This window comes from Falco peregrinus, chromosome 4 (genome assembly GCF_023634155.1).
Source record: "Falco peregrinus isolate bFalPer1 chromosome 4, bFalPer1.pri, whole genome shotgun sequence".
Lineage (NCBI taxonomy): Eukaryota > Metazoa > Chordata > Aves > Falconiformes > Falconidae > Falco > Falco peregrinus.
In genome coordinates this window covers 45,210,355-45,234,455 of record NC_073724.1, presented here as the reverse complement: position 1 = coordinate 45,234,455, position 24,101 = coordinate 45,210,355, and the positions used below count along the sequence as shown (strand labels likewise).

At 39.4% G+C, this 24,101-nt stretch overlaps 2 protein-coding genes across 2 annotated transcripts in view; one reads left to right on the top strand and one right to left on the bottom strand.

Annotated features, from left to right (window-relative positions):
- Positions 1-3,147: 3,147 nt before the first annotated feature.
- Positions 3,148-7,906, bottom strand: PIGP (phosphatidylinositol glycan anchor biosynthesis class P). The gene is made up of 4 exons (XM_005229490.4): positions 7,483-7,906; positions 6,125-6,197; positions 5,479-5,597; positions 3,148-4,089 (listed from the first exon to the last, which is right to left on the bottom strand). The coding sequence occupies exons 1-4, from the start codon at positions 7,562-7,564 to the stop codon at positions 3,959-3,961; spliced, it is 405 nt and encodes a 134-aa protein (XP_005229547.1). The 5' UTR covers positions 7,565-7,906; the 3' UTR covers positions 3,148-3,958.
- A 376-nt stretch (positions 7,907-8,282) lies between these two features.
- Positions 8,283-24,101, top strand: part of TTC3 (tetratricopeptide repeat domain 3) — a gene marked incomplete at its 5' end in the record, with an annotated part of 72,451 nt that continues 56,632 nt past the window's right edge. The window contains 10 exons of the mRNA XM_027786494.2: positions 8,283-8,863; positions 9,111-9,198; positions 12,157-12,202; positions 13,381-13,513; positions 13,929-14,013; positions 15,259-15,312; positions 17,426-17,549; positions 18,558-18,643; positions 19,451-19,545; positions 21,320-21,382. Of these exons, the coding sequence (XP_027642295.2) occupies positions 8,283-8,863; positions 9,111-9,198; positions 12,157-12,202; positions 13,381-13,513; positions 13,929-14,013; positions 15,259-15,312; positions 17,426-17,549; positions 18,558-18,643; positions 19,451-19,545; positions 21,320-21,382 (1,355 nt within the window). The remainder of the gene's footprint in view (positions 8,864-9,110; positions 9,199-12,156; positions 12,203-13,380; positions 13,514-13,928; positions 14,014-15,258; positions 15,313-17,425; positions 17,550-18,557; positions 18,644-19,450; positions 19,546-21,319; positions 21,383-24,101) is intronic.

Genomic DNA, 24,101 nt, shown 5'->3' with positions numbered 1-24,101 from the left:
AAACACTGTACTAGGGTAAAAATCTTATCGCTTCCTATCACTCTTATAAAACATGAATTGCTGCAGATACAGCCAAGACGTGTAACAAATCCACTGGTTTTTTTGTGAAGAAAGCTGAAGCAGGGGAGCAGAGTAAGAACTGAACACTATTTAGACCATCTCACCATTACCTCCATTCTCAGATTTAAGTTTTGTCAGAGATCGAAAGTTCACTGTTTCTATATTTATGATCTCTTCGTTAAGGTAGCTTTTCAGCCTAAGTTTTCCTGACTTAACTTACAGCATGTCAAGGCACACTAAAAAGAACAACAAAACCTGTAAGTATTAACTTTACCACCATCTTTCCTTGTATACACTTTACTTGCCATTGGTGGTAGAGTTGCATTTTTAATGTCTGTAGATGACCTAGCTCAGAGGTGTACCCATGGAAAACCAGAGTACCAGAAAGGGATCTACACTATGGAACTAAAACATACATATATTTTTCCTGCTCCTGCTCAGAAAAGCTCCAGGCACACCACCTGCATTGGGGGCAGTATGACCCCCTCTGATTTGGGGCAATTTTTATCTTTACAGCAGCAACACTATAAACATTTAAAATTACAGCTGATTTATATGAGAGGGTCTTTGACTGTATTTAATAATACCTGAACTTTTGCCATAAAAATATCAAGACTAATATAATTTGCTACTCACTTTTAGCCTATTCTCCTCCCTCTTGCAATCAAAATGGTTATTTTAAAGATCACCAAATCAAGCTAGCAGCATTCCATAGTAGATTGACACAGATCTGGCAACCACAGCTCTATTACTTCCTTTGACATACAACCTTTTAATTTGAAACAGTGCACTTTTGTTATTTTTTTATGACATGTTTATACACACATTCATTTAAATACCATTTGGGGGGCAGGGGGGAACCTGTCTTACAAGATTACTTTTATAGCAAGATGCGTAATATACCATCAGCCTGCAATATGATAAAAACTGCAGAAGAATCCTAGAAAGTCATTAAAAACCAAGGCTGAAGTTTCATCATTCCGTTTATTTCAGCAGGGACAATGCAGTTGGTCTAACTCTACTAGTTACTACTGGTTGTGCTACAACAATACACTATCAGTAAGTCAGAAGGGTGAAAATGAGGGCAAATTTAGGGTTTTGCCTTTATTTATTTAGTTTTTCCTCAGTCTCTGAGAAGAATGGATACCTGATATACAGTCTTTGAACAGGTATGTTTTGTAAAGAAAGGCACTATTAGCAGCACAGTTCAACCATTTCAGGTTTTTTGGAATAATACCCGAGGCAAAATCTATATAAATCCTACTAAATAACAACAGCTGTAGCGTGCTGTACATTTAGAAAATGCAGAATCACTCTTCTCTTTGCTGGCAGAGTTATGCATCTTTTCCTTAATCACAGTCATAAGCAAGATCATGAAATGATGGGTCCCAAACACCTGCAATTCCCTAAAATATATTTATTAGCCCACATACACTGTGTTATCTGGTTTTATTTTGATCACAGAGGCAATTTCTGAAGTGTCAAACACTACTCCTAAGTTGAAGAGAAGGCCGCTATAGTGTCTTTGAAGCACTGCTACACAGTAGTGACAGAAAAGCAAAGATTGAGTTTCATGCCTGCCAAGTTTTACTAAAACAAATGGCCCCATTTTGCCTACTCACTCAGTTATCTCTGTTAGTTTTCCCATAATTGTGAAGTCTGCAGTTAAATGAAATGGCAGATTCATCACTGATACAATCTTTGTCCAAGGTTTACAGTCCTTTAATTTGTGTGCTTTCAGGGCTTGAGGGCATTTTCCAGTAGCTTTTCTTTATCCTGAAGGGATTTGGGTATCCTTAACAGGGGACTGAATTAATCCTTACATCAAATGATACCAGAAACGTGACCTTCATTTGTTAATTTAGAATTAAAAACAAAATTGCTTTCTCAGAAAGCAAAAGGAACATAGAACATAGGTAGAAATTATACAGAAAAAAAAGACTACAGTCAATACTTCTGTGTCTACAACGTGATTAGAGAATTAATGAAAGAGTAAACACATCTTAATATCTGTTGATCATAAAATCTTGAATTCACCCTGTATATGGGTGTTTGAGCATGTAAATTAAAATTAACAGAAGGGCAAAATCATGGCAGGAGGGTGAAACACTAGCAACTTGGGACAAAGTAAAACCCAGAACTTCACAAAGAAGTCTACAACTATCAAACAAAAAATAATTTGGCTTAGGTACAAACACTCAATTCTTATGAAATGCCCACCACCACCAATATACCTAAAACCTACTATGTTAGAATGAAACGCTGAAGAGCATTTTTTCCTTCATTAAGAAGTTTTTCTCCTATACATAATACTTAGTATGTTTTTTTTCTTCAAATGCAGGAGGAAAAAATAGCAAACTACTGAAGACCAGAGGACCAAGAAGCTACAAATTTCTTACTCATACCAGACTGACTGTTACCAAGCCTTAAGACTTCCCACAGCAGCTGATGGTTGTTTTGACTGATTTCTAAAGAACTGGCATAAAATTCTTCACAGAATTTTTTTTCTTTTTTATCTTTTAATGAAATAGTGATGTTTTTAACTAAGTTCTCTGCTGGTCCGAAGTTGGCTTATAGACCTAACAAACAATAACAAGACTCTACTGACTGTTTTTTATAACCAAACCAAATAACCTTGACTACTGAAGATAACTGGGTTTGTCTCTTTGAAGAAAGTAAATAAAAAATGGGTCTCTGCTCAGTAATGCAGACATGAAAGAAAAGGCACCGTTTAAGAATCTGAACCACTGCCATAAAAAGTTACTGTGCTTTGTGCCATAACCTAGACAATAAGATGGACTTCTTGGTTCCTTTATTTCCACAAATTTCCTTGAGCATAGTTTTCAGTATTCTTAAGAACAGTTAAAAAAAAAGTAATTTCAAGACCTGTTTCAGAAAATCTTCACAACCTACCTTCCTTATTCCTGGTGATCTTGTTATTTCCATAAACCCACCAATTTGGGGGGGTGGGGTGGCGGGGGTGGAAAATCAACATATTTTGCTGAATAAAGAATTATGTAAATAAAATTGGACCACTACACACCTTTACCCAGGGCAAATACAGAACCACAGAAAAATGGCTAAATATAACCAAAAAATAGCTACATTTTATTAATATTTACAAATGAAAACCGTATATCTACAATGTAAACACTTCAAATTAACATCACTTGCAAAAAGAAGTTCCTCAAGCATTTGACTAGCAGAACACATTTTCTCTCCTTGAATTCAACAGGAAATAGGTTAAGCTACGTCCAAAAGCTCTTTTCCTTTCACTCTCACAGGGAAATTACAAGCAGAAATCTACAAGTAATAGAATACTATTCTAAACTCACAAGGATGGTTAGATATTTTCTGGTTTTTGTTATTTTAAAGCAATTTTCTGTTGTGTTAAAGGGGAATGGAGTAATTTAGCAGGAAATAACCTCCCCCTCCCCGCCTTCCAACTCTGCTTACCAAGGTGAGAGGCTGGGTGCAGCTAGGGTTAAATTCTAGGCGATGTTCAATTTACCACTACCAGTCCAGTTGCATTCAATATGTATATTAAACTACCATGGGTCTGGATACACTGGTACCAGCCTGCACTGCCAGTCCAGTCGTGCTCATGAACTAGCACGGCCACACTCTAAGGTATGGTTGCATTCAATGAGAAACTGTGATGATTAAAACAAGATTAATGTGACATAAGTCTCATGCCAATGCAGATTATTAAGGCACATGCATAGTAATAAAATCAAGCCATCTCAACAAAACATGTTAACATAAATTTAGTTTGGAAGTCAGAGAGAGAAAAAAAAAGCTTTGTTCTACAGCAGAAAGAGGGTTATTTAGCTTAGAGAGTTTTGGTTTTCCTTATGTAACACTTCCACTAATCCTTTATTCAAACAGATCCTAATAACTATCTGCTATTGCAGATTCCTTTATCAGGAAGGAAAAACATTCTGTTTACTTCACTGATGGGAATATCCCTCAATGCTGGAATTGCTTCTTCTTGAAATTTCTTCTGTTGCTGTTTTTTTGCATAGTTATCTACAGGAGACAACGAGAACATTTCATGTATTAAAGACTCTTCTTTCAAGAAATTCATATAATGGAACACTATAAATTCAGCTACTATAACTGATGCTGAAAATCCCATCTTGCTGAGGTGTAACAAGACAGTCATCAGAAATGCTTTACATCATCAACATATTATCAGAGCCCCTGAAAAAATCAACCCTACCCTTCTGCTGAAATCACTGCCTGGGACTTTGCTTGCCTTAAGATGCCATATGACATTAAGCCATAACAACCCAAAGATAAAAAGAACAAACAAACAAAAACCCCCACAGTGAATAGCTCAGTCTGTAGTTTAAACACCTGTACTAGGATTTCTGCCGAGAGATGCTGTCCACCCTCCCTTCATCTTGGCTGCTTGTTCCCATCACCACACAACAACGATTCCTCTAACAGCATAAACATTTTTACAGGTGCACTCTGAACACACATTACCAAACTGTTTCCTCTGAAAAAGAAAACTTTCTAATAGTTGTTTTTCAAACAGAGTAGGTCCCCCATCCCACCTGCCATACAGCCAAACTGTTAGGTTGACATCAAACAAGAGGGTGACATGAGAGTGTGAATGAGCAGCCAGGAACACAAAGATGACTAAAGGGCAGTTCTTGACAGAAGCACTGGAGTAATGCATTTGAACTGCAGCCTTGACTGATTTTTTTCCTTAGCAGTTCAGTGTAATGTAATGCAATGAACACAGCTTGTTAAAACAATGCAACTTCAGCAGTCAGCAATAGGCAACTTCCTTGACAAATTTTAGAGTCTGCATGTTTTGTAACAAAAATGGCCACCTGCAAATAGCGGTGGAATTCCTCATGTAGAGAAAGATGCCTGGAGAATATTGTGAATGCTTAGAACATGTCTCCTTGACAGGAGTAAAGTCTACAAAAAAGCTGAGAGAAAACCCTGAAGAACAGCTTTTTTTTAGACAGGGAATCACTAACATATCTGATCAGGCCTCAATACTGCAGCATCCACCTCTGCATCACCTTGACTCCTGCATGCCTTCCCACTTCTGCTGCTGCCAGGTAGGTACTCACCTCCTTCCTCCCGTGACACTCACTGGTTTGTAATGCAAGGTGCATGGCAGGGAGATCTTCACATGCCTAAGCCCTGTTCCCCTAATGTGGTCTGTTCTACTAATAAAGTACGCTCTACTAGTTGCAAACCCCTGCCATAAGATGGCAAAGAGGGAACAGTCAGGCTTGTGGCTATCATTTCACTCCAGTACTTCCAAGAACTCCTTTTCTACATCAAAATATTTAAAGGCATAAATTTGGTTTATATTATATGTAGCTACATTATATGTATTTACAGAAATTACCAGTTAAGTGTCAAAATCTTAAAAAACACCAGTAAAATTACCTGTAATGGTATGCGTTGAGTTCAGTGGAGCTGTACTCATCATGTTAATACCAAAAAGTAATATATAACCAATTCCTATAGCAACTAGTAGGTACACTGGCAAAGCAACTGCCCAGTATCTGAGGAAAAAGATTAACAAATAACAAAAGATTAACAATAACAAATACCTAATGATATAACAGGTTTAATATAGTGGTTGTTACTGTATCCAGCACAAACTTAGCCAAGAAGAAAAAGAAACACTTCTGAATATAGACCCTGACCTCTCCCAAGATCACTGACTGCAGGGTCGCTGTAGCTAGTTTGGTATAAACCACCAAACAGATTCCCTACAGAAGGGTTTTGTTTTTTTAATTATGGTTTAACGTTTACTGTATTTTCATTGGCAAACTTCCTGAAAACAAAATGTCAAATTTATCACAGAACACTCAAATACTATTTATTTCATTACATAATGAAAAATGCTCATCATAGCTACTTATCTACATTAAAAAAATGCTTCACAAAGATTGGTCCTTTATCAACAGGAAAAAATGGATTAAATACAATGTCAGTACTTAAAAAAAAGTTTTGTAATTTGAAAATAATTCAGGGTGTTCTACACTTACACATATTCAGGCTAAAGGGTTTAATTGGTTGAACTTACTTTTGAGGCCAGTATGTTAGTCCCAATGAGAACAGCCAAGTCTCAGGAACATATGCCCAGATAAGATACAATACTGCACAAAAGAATTAAAGAGTCATAATAGTACAACTGATACTGTTTTAGACTTACTCCCTAAGTTTAAGAGCAATACTTCTCTACTGATACATGCTGAGATAGTATTTGGCTTTTACACTATTTAAACCAAAACAGCTCTACCAAAACATTGTAGAATATGCCTCTCAGACAAAAAAACTACCCAATATGGGGGCAATGTTTTGCAGCTGGTTACATGATATGATTTTTATATCTGCTTTAACATTTAGTTTCTGATTTCCTATGTAGAGAGACAAGAATTACTAGCAAGTTGAACTACAGAACAAAAAACCCGCAGCAAAAGGATGCCAAATGACTCTGACAAAAGTATTAAAGCAAAAAACGGTAACACAGCGGGTCATATGGTTGAAAGAAAAGCTGGTAGAATTGCAGTGCTTGGGTGGAACTGTTCAGCAAAAGCTACTGGAAATACTTTCTGATTCTTGACAAGCTAATCATTTTCATGCCAACAAAACAAATACTAAGAAATTTTTCTCCCTTGCAACAAATCCAGAGAAAGGTTTAAAAAAATGTGAGGGCAAAAAGTTAGCAACCAGTGACACAAGGTATGGAGCCACAGTGGCTTCCTGTGAGAGGCACATTTCATTTTGACTTACTTCCCAAGGGTGAGAAACTTACAGTAGGTTCCTAGTTTATTATTCGACTGCAATATATTTGCTGCATCTTTTCTTATGTTGAAAAAGTGTTCTCAGCCTCTCAAGCCTTGGTCCTGCGTGGGCACACAAGATACACCCAGTGAAATGCTAAAGCACCTGTCATACCAGCAAAGATACGCTGGTGTAATGCGAATAATTGTCCATTGCTGTTGACCAGATTGACATAATTTACTGCATTTTTTCTTTTTTTTCCCCAGTGTTTGGGTAGGGAAAGTTAAACTACTGTTATCTACTGAATATACTGAATATCTACTGAATGGTTACTGAATAGTGACAATGTATGCAATTCAAGTAAAAAAGTTACTAAAATGAGAATACAGAGAATTTTTCAAATACCTTGACTCCATTAATATTACTAAGGATCCCATAGTAAGATTAAAGACAAAACATGAGGAAATGACAAAAGGCAACGACACATCTTTGCAACAACTGACAGGTCCAGCAAGTAACGCTCACTCAGTTCACCATGTGCCCTTGCAACAGGGTGTTAATACAATCCTGACCCGTTCCAGCCAGCCTTAGAGCTACACTTGCCTCGTAAACAAAGCCACACTGCCTGGTGGGGTACTCGGTACCCAGTATACTTACTAAAGCCAAACCACGATCCTAAAAAAAGAGCAAATCCATATATTGCCCTTTCTGGCAAAGGGGCTGGAGAGTTTTCAACCATAGCGGTCTCTTCCCTTTAACCCGGGGGGGTGGGGGGGTGGCAGGCGGGGACACACGGTAAGAAGCTGTTAGTGGCTTGCCGGCAAGTTCCTCCCGGAAGCCGCCGGTATTCCCCAGTGCGGGAACCGAGGCCGCACACGCCGCCGGTGCTGCCGCCCAGCCCGCGCAGGCAGGCGGCCCCGCTCCCCTCAGCCCCGGTGAGGGGCCTCAGCGCAGGCGCCTGCCCAGCGCCACCCGTGGCGGCCGCTGCCGCGGCGCTTCAACGGACACTGAGGGGCCGCGGTGCTACCGACCGACCCCCTCCCACCCGCAGCCCCCCGCCCCGCCCGGCAAAGCCGCTCTGCCTCCTTGCCGAGGCCGCGGCCTAGCCTGGGGAGGAAACCACACCCAGGACACCCTCCCCCGCAGCCGGAGGGAGGCGGAAGCGCCCAGCCGCCCCGCCCCCGGCCCCGCCCCCGCCCGCGTCCCCGTCCCGGTCCCGGTCCCGCACCGCCGCCCCCCCGCCGGGCCGCACATGCGCGGGCGCAGGGGGCCGCCCGCCCCGCCAGCTCCGTGCAGCGGGCGCGTGCGCACAGCCCCTGAGCACGCGGCAGGCGGGGACCACCGGCTGCTCCCCGCGCGTTGGCTCGCTCCCGTGACGTCGGGCGGGAAGTAGCCAGTAGCCAGCGCCCAGCGGGGCGGGGCGGGGGTGCCGGCGCGCGTAGCGGGCGGGTGGGCGGGGCTCGCTGAGGGAGCGGGGAGCGGCCGCGGCCCTACGGAGGCGGAGGGGAGCGCGGCGGGCGGCTGAGGGGGGTCGGCGAGTGAAGGCGCGGCGGACGCTGGGCGCTCCCACCGCTCCGTGCCTCCGCTTCGTCAGTAGGGCTGGGGCTGAGGCCGGGAAGGTGGCGCCCGTCTCTCCCGAGTCCCCCGGCAGTGTGACAGCCGGCCCGGCCCGCCTGGGGCGGGGAGCGGTGCTGTCGGCCACGGGAGCCGCGGCGCAGCCTCTCCGGGTCGCTGGAGCCATTTGCCGCGGGGAGGACCGGGCACGGGCAAGGCTGGCTCGGCGGAAGACGCCTGGCTGCGACACGTCAGTGGCGAGCCTCGAGGCTTCCGGAGGCTTAACGGCAGCGGGGAGCCCGGCCGGCCCCCGCCACGCTGCGGCGGGGCTGTCGCGGACGGACGCGGCCCGGTGGGGGCTGCCCGGCGCAGCGGGCTGGGCGTTCGGCTCCGCGCTCCCCGGGCGCGGCAGCGGCTCCCGCGATGGGCCCCCTGACCCAGCCGGTGCAAACCGCCGTTCCCGCTCCTGCCTGTCCCGTGTGAGGTAGCGTGCTGGAGTACTGTCGGGCGCCAGGGACTGGGGAGGCTTTTGAGTTCGTCGATTTAATTAGCATTTAACTGATGCTTTAGGTTACTGTTTGAAACCTTAACCTATGCTATGTAAAAGTAACACCTCTTCCGTAAAACTGTAAAGTGTAATTCAGTGTTGTGGTCATTTCAAGTTGCGCAAAGCACGCATTACTTGCCTCCTGCTTTCCCTTTGTGTATTTCACATAATCCTTTTCTTTCAGGATCAGATACCATGGGGGTGAACCTATATCCGAATCCGACTTGGCAGCCTTGGCTTTTTATGTTGATGATAAATCTTGCTGCGAATCGGTAAGTAGGTTTGAAACTAGGTGAAGAGTTTGCAGGGTGTTCTGATCTGTTGTAGAATAATTGCTGGTGTTGATTCATTGGAACTGATGCAAAGGTACCTTATATCACTGTATGATAGTCACTTGCAAGAGCACTAAATCGGGGTGGAGCATAGAGACCGCATCATCTATCAGGCAAGTTTTACTGAATACGTATACAACTATGTAAAACTGGACAGTGATGCATAGGTTCTATTAGCAGAACTTGACCAACTTGTTGGCTGTGTGTCCAGGCCGTACTTGGGATGCTATACCTCAGAGTGACATTAAATTCCTTTAATTGCAAACCTATCACAGTTTAGTTTGTGTAAGTTCAAGTCTGCAAATTAACTGCAGTGTTTACCCAGTCTTTGTTCTTGTCATCTCGTAATTTTTTTATAGGTTTTTTGTGCCCAATAAGGCCTCTACTCACTTAATTTTCTTGTATTGAATAAACTGTACTGCTTTTTTGATTTAATATTTTTAAGAATGCATTCTTTAATCTTATTTCCCCCTTCTTGCTATGTGTAAGGAGCTCTTGAATGTGGTAGTTAATCTTTCTGCTGCTTTGAGAGTTCAATTATGAGTTATTTATCCTAAGCGTTGCTGCTATGAAATACAGGCTAGCTGGCCTACTATTCTTCCTGTGCAGAAATAGAAAGTCCAGGTAAATTGAATTTCTTATTTGTAAAGCTGTAGCTTTACAAGGGGCTGCTACCCACGTTAATGTTTTGGACATTGTTTATATCAATAAAGTTGGGGGGTTTTATGTACTGTGGACAAAATAAAGTAACAGTTGCGTTAGCATAAGATACTAGACGTTTTATCTCTTAAGGTGATGCGTATGCAGTGCTATGGAAAGAAAGCCCTTGATTCTGTGCAAGTGCTAAATCTTGGTTTTCCGGTTTGCTTTGATGGGAATACCACCATGAGAATGATGTTTAGAGGGGTGGTGTGTGTATGGTGGTGTGTGTGTTGTTTGTTTTTAAATACTATAGCAAAATCCTGGCTATGGAGTGAAGGAGATGTTCAGTCATCTTTCAAGATTAACTGATTTTGAAATTGGTTAATTTTTTTCATCTTAGGTTATTGAATGTCCTGGTCTGTTAAATACGTCAATGTTACAAGTTGTTTTTGAGAGTAAGCCTTGATTTACATGTAATGTTGTAATAGTTCAGAAACGTTACTTCAGCTGAAATCATGTGAATGCTTGTCGTCACCTTAAGTCAGATTAGTAAGTTGTCCTTGCAGAGCAGGCTAGTATTTCCAGAAAGTCTGCCACTGAAAAAATAAAGGTCTGTTAAAGAAACTTTATAAAAGATGTGTTTGGTAATTTGTTTTTATACTGTTCTCCAGTTGTATTCAGAAATAGCTTTGCATTTCTTTGCCATGGTAATACAGCAATACATAGACATGATATGTAGTATTTATTAAATGACACGTAATATTTGTGAAAATAATAGACTACTTAGGGATCTGTAAAATGGACTGAAGTCATTTATTATTCAGCTTGAGAGGCTCATATGGAGTACTAGGTTTTGAACCCATTAAAGTATTGACACAGTATGCTGCCATGAAGTAGTAAATCAATAACTCACTCTGCTTCCTTGATGTATGTATATTTACTTCAATACACATGCACTAATTGTCAAAACTTCATTATTATTTTTTGAAAACTGGTGGTGTCATCTTAAACATGTTTACATAGATATTCTTGAACGTTATACTGCTGTCTAATACCCGATTTTGAATTCTTACTTTTTGGAATACTAGCGCAATTAAATATATTGCTTAAACTAGCAAGTTTTCCCAGACATTTATAACTGTTGATTTATAGACATGTTTTTAATGGATATGCAGGTATTTTTTTTTCATGAGACGACATCTAAACCATTGTGTTAAATAACTCTAGTAAACATGCTTTTCCCCCAGTTTGCTTTGTTTGCCTTTTGGTTGTGCTTAATATGAATTACAAAGACTGTTTCCAAAGGGGGTTGTTGTTTGGTAGTGCAAAATATTGCAGACTTTCTTTTTCTTGTTTTCCTCAGAAAACCGTTGTCAGAAGTGCAGAAACATGTGGGAGAATAGGGAGTACCAATAGTGTTTTATTCTTGGGGAAACGGGATGGGGGGGGAAAAGCATGGGGTATTCACCCTCCTCAGATTGGTCTTAGAAGACAGCAAGATGCTGGTGAGCATTGAATGAACATTCAATTGAATTCAATTCAATTGAATTGAACTTGCTCCTGTTCAGAGCAAGTAGGTACATAAAAATATTTTTTCTGTCTAGGTCCTTGGAGTATGCACGATTATTTTAGTTAACAACTAAATAATTATATTTGATAATAGATAACTAAATAATGCTAGTTAATTATTAATTTTGTTAATTAATGTGTCTGCATTAGTATTTTAGTTTGAATCAAGAGAACACTCCTGAAGCAAATATCCCAACTGTCCCTGTCTTTCATGTTTTGGCTTAAGTTGTGAAGAGATCTTGGAGTATGCTAGTGGGATTCATTGGGGATGAAACTAATCCAGAGGGTGCTTTTAAGAGTATAGGTAATGTGCATCAGCCACAAATGGGTGGTCTGTCTGTGGGACTAATTTGAACCAATGCAGACTAAAAGAAAGAGTGTATCATGTGAAAGTAAGCTGCCCAGTACCAAATACTTTGCTTTATAGATTTGTTTCTGGTTTGATCGTGCTGCTTGTTTATGAAGATATAACTATAGACCATCTTTCATACTGGTTTAAATATGTTCAATAATTACCTTTTCTTGAGAAAAGGAATTGGAAATTACTTCTGTGTTCTGTCACTGTTCCTTCCTTTCTCTGATGTAAACAGTTGGTTTAATACTAAGAAACAGTTAAGCAATCATTGCTTATAGTTAGTGTAGCACATTTGCAAGGTGGGTAATGTTAAAAAATACGTTTATCTTTAGGGTCATGGAGTGTTTGAACAGCAGCCGCCGCATAAGCCTAAAACAGGTATGTAGACTAAGCCAGTATTACTTAACTTTCTAATGCACTTTTTGTACTGAGTTTGGATCTTTTTGATTGCTATTTCACTTTTTCCCTTCTTTTGTCTGAATAAGTAGATAATTACTGTTTCTGAGCAGAAGTACTGGTACGTTCTTTTACACTGGAAGAGTTCTCATCTTTTTGTCCCAATGTGATGTGCAGAAGACTGCTATACATTTGTGAGAACAATGCAAATAGTCAATACGATATGTACATATATGCAATCAATTAATGTTATAAGGATGGAGATTTAAGGCTTGTGTTCTTTCCCTGTATTTTAATTGTAGCTATATTTTAGCTGTATAGGTTAAAGACATCTTCAAGTTGATCTTTGTAGGTTAAGTTTTGCATTTATTTTTTAAAAAAATTATAATAGTTGCAGAAAAGCATGTGGCTCAAGAGTACAAGTCCTTCAAAACTGTATTCACTATACAAATGGTAACCTGTAATATATAGGAAACTCAGGTGAACAGAGCCAGCTGTGTAAAATGAATTTTTGCATACATTCATGCTCTCGGGTAATATTGCTTCTGGTCTGAGAGTATATGATGCCACCTTAGTAATCTAATCAGGATCTTTACCTTTTAAAGACAGTCTCTGAGGGGAATAGATTATATTTTTGAAAGAGCCAGGCACTGCACATAATGACCTCTGGAGAAAAGAATATTGCTGATCTTCTTGTACCGTGTGGCTATGTGCCACACTAACCTGGATTTATTGTAGAAAATAATTGAATGGGTACAGTTAAAATGGCTTTTGTTTTATCTTGAAGATAGCACCCCTTATAGCCATTAAATGGCTCGCAGCCCTTGTTAGGATCCTTATGTAGAAGCAGGCTGCATTTATGTATTTAATGTGTTACATCAATATAATTCAGAACACAGGCAGTTCCTTGAGCAAGGAATATAAAGCCTGCCAGCAGGGCTCTATTCTTACTTCCATATCGATTCCCTCTTGCCCTTCAATTTATAAAAAAACCCTTAAGTTGCTAGATGTATTTAGAGTGTTTAAGTTTTCTTCTTTTGGTTAGATAGTACTTAGGAATACAGTATGGAAATAACTGATGTTTTTGAATGTTTGTTTGGACTTTGATTACTTGTAATGCCTGAACTGTGTAGTCTTAATTCCTAACTCTTTCTTTGAAGATGTTGATCCCTGTGAAGTATGGTGCAGTCAGCCAGTTGAAGTACTAAGAGAATATTGCAACGTTATTAAAATACACATCTTTTGGCCTTTTCTCTTCACAAGTGAAAGTAATTCTTTGGTAGCTGATTGGATGTAAGTAATCATATTCTTGAAGTGATTTCATCAGCCTTTACCTTTTTTTTTTTAATTTTGGTTACCTGTGAAAGATCTTTGTATAATTTCAGTAGTGGTTAAACTGTCTGCAGGAATGTTTTTATCTGTGGGCTAACTTAGTTAAGGTCAGAAGGCATAGTTCATGAATATACAGAAGAAAATATTAAGAATGGGTTTCTGAAGTTTGGAATCGAAAAGTGTGTTTAAGTACTTCAATGGATGTCGTTTATTTCCAAAGTGCCAAAAGCTTTGCAGCTCTTCCCCATCCCACCCTGGACTTGATTTGAGTTTGTAACCATGTTCTTGCTTAGATCTAATTACCTTAAAGTTAGAATTAAGACCATGCAACGCAGTGTTATTTTTCTGAATAATAACTTGTTCTGTTTCTAAGCAGTTCGCAGGTCTTAGACCAGAATTGGAAGAGACTCTGTGCTTTAGAGATTTTGGAAGACCTTGTTGATTTAATTAAGAAAGTTGTTGTAAGTACTGTGTTTTAACTTTACGTTTTTCAAGTATAATAGGTTAATTAAATCTCTAACTTACGCATCTTGGGATTATATTGTAAATTAGACTTTTCCTTTTGCCGGAGTGAATAAATTGTCTGGTAGTTGAGTTGCAGCTTTCTAGAAAGTGAGTCCATAGGTTTTATTACAGTTGGGATAACTTACTAAATACCTGAAGAGTCAATAATACAGTTGATTGAATCCCTTTTAAATTGCTAAAAGAGAGAGTCACATCTGTGGGAAAAATGGCACCATTCGCAGATGAACAAGTTAAATACTTCCCCCCCCCCTTTTTTTTTCCCCTAATTCAACAAATTATATTTAAAATTCACCATTGTTGCTGGCTTAGAAACACACCAGTGCAGAGGAGAGAACGATATAAGCAACGTTCTTAGTGGCTGAAGGGAAGATAATTTTATTAATTATTTTTTAAAATTTAGATATGACACATTTAAAAAAATATCCATTTGTTTAAATTCTGTGCTCAACTGCAAGCTACACTTTCCCAGTCTGCCTTACTGTTATGTGACTTTCTGTGATTAGGTATTTATGTTTTATATTGACCTTGTGGATTCATACTTCCCTACGCTCTTTTTGCTGCTTCCTCCTTCAGGCTACCAGAATGCTCTATTTTCAGCTCCTTGTACTTCAGAATGTCCTTACAGTATTTTCATTTTGTCTCGTATGATGGGTTGTGTTGTTTCCTCCTCTGGTAGTCTCCCATTCAGTCTTTATAGAGAGGGTCTGAGTATATTCCCATCTCCCTGTTTACCTCTGCTTCCCTCTTCTTACTTCCTCAGCCTGTTATCTCCTTCTGCATGTTAAAGATTGTCTATTCAATACTAAAATGTATTTGGAGGAGCAGAAGATCTCAGGAGAGGAAGTACTGTTGTTTTGGATGGTTTTCATTGGATATGTCAGATGGTTCTTTGGTGTGTAGATAACTGCAGAAGTGGTTGAAGTGGCTGGCTTTCCTAAACAGATGTCATAGCATCCATGCATACTCTATGTCCCTGTCAACGTTTTCGACAAAAAATGGTAGGGGATTTGCTACTTAATACAAAAATACTTCCTGAAACTTTGAAGTGGACCAGAGCAACTGTCCAAATGATACTGCATTCAAGCAGAACAGAAAATGCTATCAAGTTAAACCCGAGCAGATAGAAACTAAAGCTATCAGATGTCAATAACGTGCTTTTTATTTTTCTGTCCCTCTTCTAGAATGTTCCAGCTTTTATTGGTGGTGTACTGAGAATTGGCAGCAGAATAGAAAATGTAAGTTTCTCCAGTTGTGTTTAATAGGAATGTTCCTTTATGTTTGAATGCCAAGAAAATATTTGTACAAATATCCAAAACTTTGAAATGCTTGAACAAATAAACTGAGTCTGTAGCTTATGGCGTATGTAGTATATAGGACTGCAGTTGCAGCTGTTGCAACTCTGAGCCACAAAATGAAATCTTTGTGTGACAGGAACTGTGAAATAAATATAATCTGTGTAAGACAAAATGAGTGAGAACTTTGGCGGTGGTACACATGCTGAAAATGAATGATTTCTCTTGGAGGTCACTACTGCAGTGTGGTTGGGTGGGTTTAGGCTGTGCATCAGCCTTCCAGTTCCACTTCGGTACCTGCTGGTGGCTTTACTTGTTGGTTGCTTGCAGATTTGGCATTTCTTGTTCAAGGCTTATTCCTTTCAGACATGTCTGTGCTCTCTCTGCCTTGTCTTGAAAATTTCTAGATTCCCTCCCACAAGCATACAGTCCTATGTGCTGTGTTTTGCTTTTTCCTCTCTGTGCTGGTGTTGGTGTGTTATGCTGAAAGGCTAGGTATGGGCAGAACGCAAACACGCTTTGCACGTAAAGACAAGAAGCTTTTATTAGTATAGTTGAAGTATCCCAAAATGAATTATTACAGAAGAAGAAACAAACAAACAAGCAAATACTACTAAACAGAAAAACTCTAATGATAAGATAGCACACTTAAAATTGTAATACGTGCACTTTCTAGAAGCTGACCTTTTTCCAGGTGTTGTGCTTATCCTTGCACTGCTCCTTGGGATCCTAAAGCAAATGGCTTCTGTCTAGTGTTTACGTGTGTGGGGTTTAGTCATCACTAGGTGGAGTTCTTTGCTGCAAGGACTGCTGTTGATGGTTTTTCCTTCCTCACCCTAGGGTCTACTTGGGTTTATTTTCAAACCAGATTAGTCATAACCACCCAGTCAGAAGAAAAACTGCTGGTACAATTTAACCCAAGTTAAAACAGAGCTCTTGGCGGGTCAGAACAAGCTCAGAGTAAACCTGACAAGTAGCAGTCTTGTGGCCTTGCAGTCTGTACAAAGCTTGTGGCCTATTACTAGCAACGGCAGTATGCCGTGGTGGGGCTACAGGGCTATGAGCACGGCTAAGCCTGATCACTGAAATGATGCAAAAGTTCTCCTCTTTGGAGACAGGTGGGAAATCTTTTAGCAGATTCTAAAATAATTATACCAATTCAGTCTGAAGGACTGTGAATGGCAGACTAAGTGTGTAGTTTGGAAACCTGCTGATCCATCTTCACTACCAAATTCAGTGTATAGTAGAACTAGTTACTTTTTTCAGCTTGTAAACTTTGGACTGTGAATGTTTTTAATTTCACTGTGTTTGTCGCTTTTTTTCCCTCTTACTAGTTTCAGCTGCCTGCTATAGGTTAACTGCAAAAGTTAAGATAAAACCTTTGGAATTAGAAGGCACTATCATAGCTGACAGTAGCAACAGGAGAAGCAGAATAGGAACAACTGTATATTACTGCTGGATTACCCAGTTCCTGTGTTTTAGTGATGTTTGTCTTTACATTATTTTTCAAAATCTGGAGGCTCAAATAATGTGGGAGTATCCCAGGCAACAGACATTCTTCACTCAATCCCTCTCCTACAATTAAAGCTCTGTAGCTCAAACAATTGCATTTAGTTTGAATAGAAGGGAAGTCATGATTACAGAATTAAATCTTAGTCCAGCCTGCATGTCTAGCAGCCTAGAGAATGTTGCTTTTTTAAACCAGGCTTGTCATTTCACATTGAAGCAATTTTGAGTGCAGTTGTCTAAAAGAAGTTTCTAAATCAAATTCTGTAATTGAAATGGCTTCCCTGTCTCCTGTTGAAAGAATGACTGTTTTCATTGTGTCAATATGCTGTATTAAGCTGTGCTTGAGTTATCCAGGTATTTATATTTGTGAGCTGTTGTCTGTTTCAAAGGCTTACAAATCAGGAGCAATGTTTGTTATATTTACGTGGAATGCTTCCATTATATTGCCAGTGAGATGTTGGTTTGGGTGGTGTTTGTTGGTTTTAAGACTTTGCTTTGTGTGGAATTAGGATGGTGTTTTTTCTTTATTTTCCTTCAATTGCAACAGGGTGTCTTTGATGTTGGGGACGCACTTGATTGGGTCAGATACACAGGTGATGTCAGTATTCTGCAGAGGCTGGAGAAACTTGGTGATTGTGGTTGGATTTATCTTGAAATTTTCTTCACTGAATGTAAGTATGAACAGTTCTGGAGAAATGATGAGGAGAGTCAGTTAATGTTTGCATGTGTTTCATTATTGTGGGAATGACTAGAGAAATCGTGGTGGTGGAGCGCTTTTTTTTTTTTTTTCTTTTTTTCTTCTTCTTGTTTGCACCAGTCAATTCTTCCTTGAATCCCTTTATGTGGGTCATATTTACAGTGCACGTGCTCTTTTTGAACCAGGAGTTCAGAACGCTTTTTTCACTTTGGTGTCCCTCATGGGCTGTATGTGTGCCTTCTATTCCTTTGAGTGTTAAGTTGAATGTTGCTGGAAATATTATTTGGGTCTTTCTGTTAAATGTTTGGCAGAGGATTTTGTCAAAATACTAATTGAGATGTTAGTCTTATAAAATGAGCTCATGGGAGTTACTGTAAGATATATTAATATGAGCAGCAGAACTTCTGCTGAAATTACAAAAAGCTTCCAGGCTGGCTGTATTTGATGTATGTTAAATGGCTTATATTCTACTTTTGCACATACCTGTTTTAACTCAGCTGTTGCAGTAAGTGACAGGATAGTAGAAACTGAACTTGCATGTAAAGAGAAGAATCTTTTTATAGTTAAATGCCAAAGTATGGATTCTTTAAAATACAAATCTTTGCAAATTTTTAAAATGGAATTTTTTTAAAATACAATCAAATTTCACTTGATTGCTTGAAATTAGGCAAGTATTTAAATGTTTTATGGTCTGCAGCCAGTCATTTTGGGCTTAATCAATAGCAATTCATTTTATTCTGAACATTTCTGTTACTTAATTTGTTACTTAGTTTGTTTCTGTTACTTAGTTTGTTTCTGTTACTTAGTTTGTTTCTGTTACTTAGTTTGTTTCTGTTACTTAGTTTGTTTCTGTTACTTAGTTTGTATGTCAAATTTCACTTTCAGTCAGAAAACAGAGCATGAGTTTTAGCAGCAGCAGATAAATCCTACTTGTCTTTGGTAATTTCTTTACCCACTGTGTTTTTCTGCATTTTGTCTCCAGGCAAGCGTTACATTAATAAAGTTGCTTTGGAAGATTGTAATTTAGTTGATGAATTCAAAGCTGTGACCTGTGAAAACTGTAGGAAGGTGAGAGACTATATCAGAATGTGTTTGTGCTTTTTCTGTTGTGGTTTTTTTTTCTTGGTTTTTTTTTTTTTTGGTGAGGGTTGTATGTGGTGTTAATGATCAAAGATTTGTAAAAATGGGCAAATGATTAAAGGCAAAGGTTTCAAAAGCTTGAGTGAGTAATTGTCCTGACATAAATAATTACCTTGAGAGATCCTGGCCTAATAAACAAAACGTTAGTTGTTTACATTGCCAGTGTGCATTAGACAGCATTCCCTTCCTCACCTCCCCAAAAAGCTCAAGGAAATGCAGTTAACACCGATACAAGATCGTTCAACTTGATCCTTTTAACACAGAAATAAGATGCTCTCATACTTTGCCATAGGTTCCTTTAGTGTAGGTGTTTGGGTTTTTTTTGTCTATGGGAGTGTGGTTAATTCCTCTGTCGTCCTTGCTACAGTTCCATAGTTGAGGGGCTACGTTGAGAGGCACTGAGTAGGGAACAGGTTGAGCGGTGCTGTAGTCAGCCTACTCAGCTATTTGACACGTGCTTGCTTTTGTTGACAGCTGTATTATGGAATCCAGGAGAGCTTCTACTTAGTCTTGCTTTTTAATTGTTCATTGTATTCTTGTCTGCATTTGCATTTGTACAATTTTAAGCATATTAATTGCAATGAATTAAAAGTATTAAATTACAACTAATAATACATATGTAACATTCTGGTTTTACAAGCATAAAAACGTAGCTGCTTCTTTTAGCTGTTTTCTTCTCGTTGCAAATGAGTTTGTTTACACTGGTTGCTGAATTGTTTTTTCTTGATTTCACAGAACAGTGAATTTATGAAACAGAAAGGAAATGAAGAATTTTCCCAAGGAGACTTTCATCGTGCTATAATGTCATATACTAAAGCCATAGAGTTTTGGTAAGAACTAAACTGGTTAACCAGATTGTGTTTATAATATGTGTTCAGAGTTATCCTGATTTTTGTATAGTTTTGCATGAGCCATTCTACTTAGAGGCCAAATGATACATCTTTTTTTTTTTAAAATGCTATGTAATACATCCTTTGCTCTATTTTATTTCTTGCTACTAGTGGTTGTTTGCGCTTTTACTGCCTCAGAAGTCCTGTTAGGGTTTAAAGCTGATCTAAAAGTGACTAACAGTAAGTATAGTAAACCTGAAAAGAAGGAAAGTTACTTGGTATGAGCAGCCACTTTTTGGTGTCATGCCTTCTGAATACTCTTCCAGCCTGACCAACAGTTGCAAATATTTATCATCTCAGCTGTGATGTGGAACAAGTGAACAAGAACAAGTATTTATTTTTAAATATCTGATTTTGGCAACTCTGTATGCAACAGTCTTAGTTTCCTTTTGTAAACCTTGTTTAATTTCTTCCTAACAGTAATTTGCTGAAAGGCTTTGGAGACTTTCCTGGGCTCTATAAAGAGGCCAGGGAGACAGATTACATGAGCATTTATGCCATATGCATATAGAGCATTTGCCCCCTTCCTGTAGTCGACACTATGTCAACTAGTTACAGAACGCGGGTTTGGTGTAATCGCTGCTTGTGCTGTAGTCATGCAAATGCTGCTTTTACAAGTTCTGGTGTCTGTGAAATGTGGTGAAATTTATAAAGTACCATCCTTCATAAAAATTTGATTGTGCAAACTTTCATTTTTTCATTTTAAAGTCTGTAGCTTTGTAATTGTGCAGTTGAAAGGATTAGCATTTTGCTGATGTCTTTCGTCAGATTTTATGTCACATGGTAGGATACATTACAATCCCCAGTTCAAGCTGATTTCAGCGTCCTTGAAAAGTTGTGTAAGCTGACTTCAGTATCTGAGATGATGGAGCAGGCTAAGAAGGCTTTGCTCAAGCTAGATGATGGGGGTGAGGGAGGAGCGAGCAGAATTCAGTGAAAGAGCAAATGAAATCCCATGGCTTGGAAACAGGAAAGGAGGTCCAGGGGCTGTATAGCTGAGATGTTGTCATAGCTGTTCGTTAGACATTGTTCATCCTTAAGATCCTGCTGGAAGGTGAAGGATAGCTGAGTGATGTCTAGCAGGTAGGGAATCTTTCTTCACCTGCTCTGTCCACTGTCTTCCCTTTCTTGCTCTCCCAGTGTGAGCTGACTTTAAACTACATCATCACACTCGTTCTCTAACTAGCTGCATCCTCCACTGGCTTCCTTTCAAGCGGTTGCTGGATTGTATTTATCGGTTCTCGCCTCTCATTCTCCATTAGGTAGGCTGGGGGTGATGCTTTAGCATTTTGTTTATATATTTTAATTTTTTTTTAAACGAAGCTGAGATTGTCAGGAGCATACTAGCCATACTTCTGACTGCCTGAGGCGTGCTTTAGTATGTTTTTCAGAGCCTAGTGAGTTGCAGAAGGAGTTTAAATCTCTCTCTCTCCCCTCTCCTCCCCCTGCCTCCAGCCCCAAGGCTGGGAGTGATCTGAATTGGTTGGAAGTTGCATTAATGGGCCCAAATCTTAGAAATCATTATATAATTAAACCTGATATTTTCAGTGACTTAACTTATAAATTAATGAGACTGTTCAAGGAAGCCTGTATGTAGTTGTTGGTACTAGATTGCTTGCAGACAATTATTGTGAAAACTTACTTTATATTTTTCCTTTTTAAGATTTTAAAAAGTAATCCACATTACTAACTCTTCATAATTCTTTTTTGTAAGCCCTGCAAACCATCTTCTGTATGGAAACAGAGCTCTTTGTTTAATTCTCACAAGGCAATACAAGTAAGTAACCCCTTGTTTATAATCTGTAATGTTGTGGTGATGTGCATTTAAGAATTGGTAATATAGTTAGAAAAACAGTATTTTTAAAACAAGTATATCGTAATTGTGATGTTACTACCTCAGAAAACTGATATTAAGAAAAATGAATATCGTTAGCTCTATCTTCTGGCAGTAGATAGTACCATTTAAAATTTTTATGTAAGGGGTTATACAACAGGAAAAAATCTCAGTACCAGTGAATGTTGTGATTTTTCTTAAGCCTCTTGAAGAAGAGATCAGCGTGGGTATGGGCGTTATTTTCCTTAAGCCAGTGTTAAGCTAAAAAAGTTGAGCAAGGTGGATGTATACCTTTTATGTAAAGCCAACCCAAGAATTTATTGTTAGTATAATTGAAGTCTTAAGGGTATGATTGTTATTAGTCCAGATCTAATTATTGGAATAAAAAGAAGTAATAACAGTGTAATTAGCATCACTGTCCACATGATTTTTAGTTTCGGCCCATTTTCTTGGTATTACGCTCACCCTTTGTCATGTTAAAGGGAATGTTTTTCCCAAACCCTTTATGTTTAAGTAGTCAACGTCCCAGGAAAGATGAGACCCAACCAGCCTGTCAGAGCTCACTACAGAGACTCTACTGGACAGCACACTGTATCGGAGGTTGATTTGACTGCCCTATTCAGGGATTCATGGTGATGTTAGCTGGGGAATGAAAACTCCATCTACACAAAGCAGATAAGCAGGCACTTCATTGTAGTGCTGGGTGCTAGGTGGAATGGCCACAAATCAAGCACACCCCCATGCCAAATTCACTGTTACTTTTATACACAAAAATTGTAAGGTAATACACTCCCAGTTACAATGATCGGTTAGTGATTTCCGTGTGATTCTAATATCTGTTGTGTCATTCTCTTCTGTTACTACACTTGTGCAGAGGAAGGGTTTTCACCTGAGCAAGGATCTTCTTGACCTGTGGGTGTGTTTTTTAGTATTATAATGAAGGTAGTTCACTTCAGGACACCTTAAAAGTAAGTGTTATGCCAAGTTGGCTGGCTAGATACCTACTTTGCCAGGTTGTCCAATAACTCATCTTACATACAATAGAACTTAGGTGTTCTGGTTATGGTCTAGAGAGTAAGGACTAAGGCTAACATGGTCCAGAGAATAGGGACTTAAAGTAACACCAGCTCAGGTAACAAGCATCACAGCAAGCCATACATCATTGGTTAATAAGTGCTAATATAGTGCTAACATAGAGGCTAACTTCTTAAAATCAAGATGTTCCTATAACTAACTGTTTCACAAACAAACACAAAATATGGAAAGTTTCAGTAAAACTTAAGATAATTTGCAACAATGACAGATTCACTAGTCAAGTCAATTACTCAAGTTTCTGGAAATTCACACAAAACACATTTTATTTGAGAATTTTTATTATACAGATTCATGGCAGGTTAAGGTTAGTCATTGCCATTGATAGTACACTGACTGTAAGAACAAGTATGAAATAGCATACACACAATCTAATAGCTAATAAAAGCCAGCTGGAGTTAATAATTAAGCACATATAGAGTATAGTTGTTACCCAATAGGCATCCTCATGGGAGAGAAGACAGGTTCAGCCCATCAACTGACCCCAGCAGTTACAGTGGAGTCTTCCCTAACTTCTCCCCTTCCTAATTCCTATATTATTTCTTCGCTTCTAGATGGAGCTTGAGTGACTCTACTCATACGTACTTTTGTTACTGATAGGTGTAGAATTCTCTCGTTTTACCTTTAAAGGTACAGTCAGTAAAAATACGAAGCACGTGCTTAGTGAGGGGTGGCTGTACTTTCGAGGTGGGTAGCTTTGAGATGAATGTGTGCTTTAGTATTATAATGAGCAAAGTTCATCTGAGGAAAGTGATTTTGCCAAAGTTGCTGGCTCAACAGCTGACATTTTCACTTTTCTTCATTGGATGGCTACTAGGCAGTTTATCAGTACATGGTACCATCAAGTTCCCCTTCCTGTAGGGAGTACAACAGAGCCTGGCCATGGTATCTCCACTCTGCTCCACCCTCTGTTCAGTTCCTATTAGTGTGTGCTAAGGTTGCAGGTTGTGTTGCCTGGGGAACTACCTGTGAGTAGATTCCATGCATTTCAGCTGCATTCCACCCTGGAAGAAGCAGCTGCAGTTTCACACTAAATTTTTTTCAATGTTATAATATAACTTTAGTACTTCATCCACACCCCTCCACTATTCGTCTGGGTGGGTACTAAAGCTGGCACTTTTCTTGCTGTAGTAGTTGGGTTAGAGAGCTGTTGGCGTGCAGAGTCCTTCTCTGGGAGGAAAGTGATGTTCATGGTTTCTTCTTCCTCACTCTAGGATCCACTTGGGGTCACTCTTGTGTCTGCTAACATGCTGTTGCACCTTTGCTCTGTCTCTGTTGTCTACAGCACTCTGTTAACATCTGAATTTACTATACATAGTACATTTTACACGTATTTTTTCTTTGTTACACTTAGTCATATTTGTCCAGATTTGGCATGGCTTTAACTGATCGCTGGTGAATTGTTTATAGCCATGGGGTCTCCAGTCCCAAGCTGGTGCTCCATCTTTTGTCTTCTTCTGCCTGCACTCTTTTGCTGTGTTCTGTGTCTCCTTCAAGGCCTCTGCTGTCATATCTGGCTTGTATTTCTTTATGAGACATCATCATTCTTGGGTCATAAATACCTCATTCT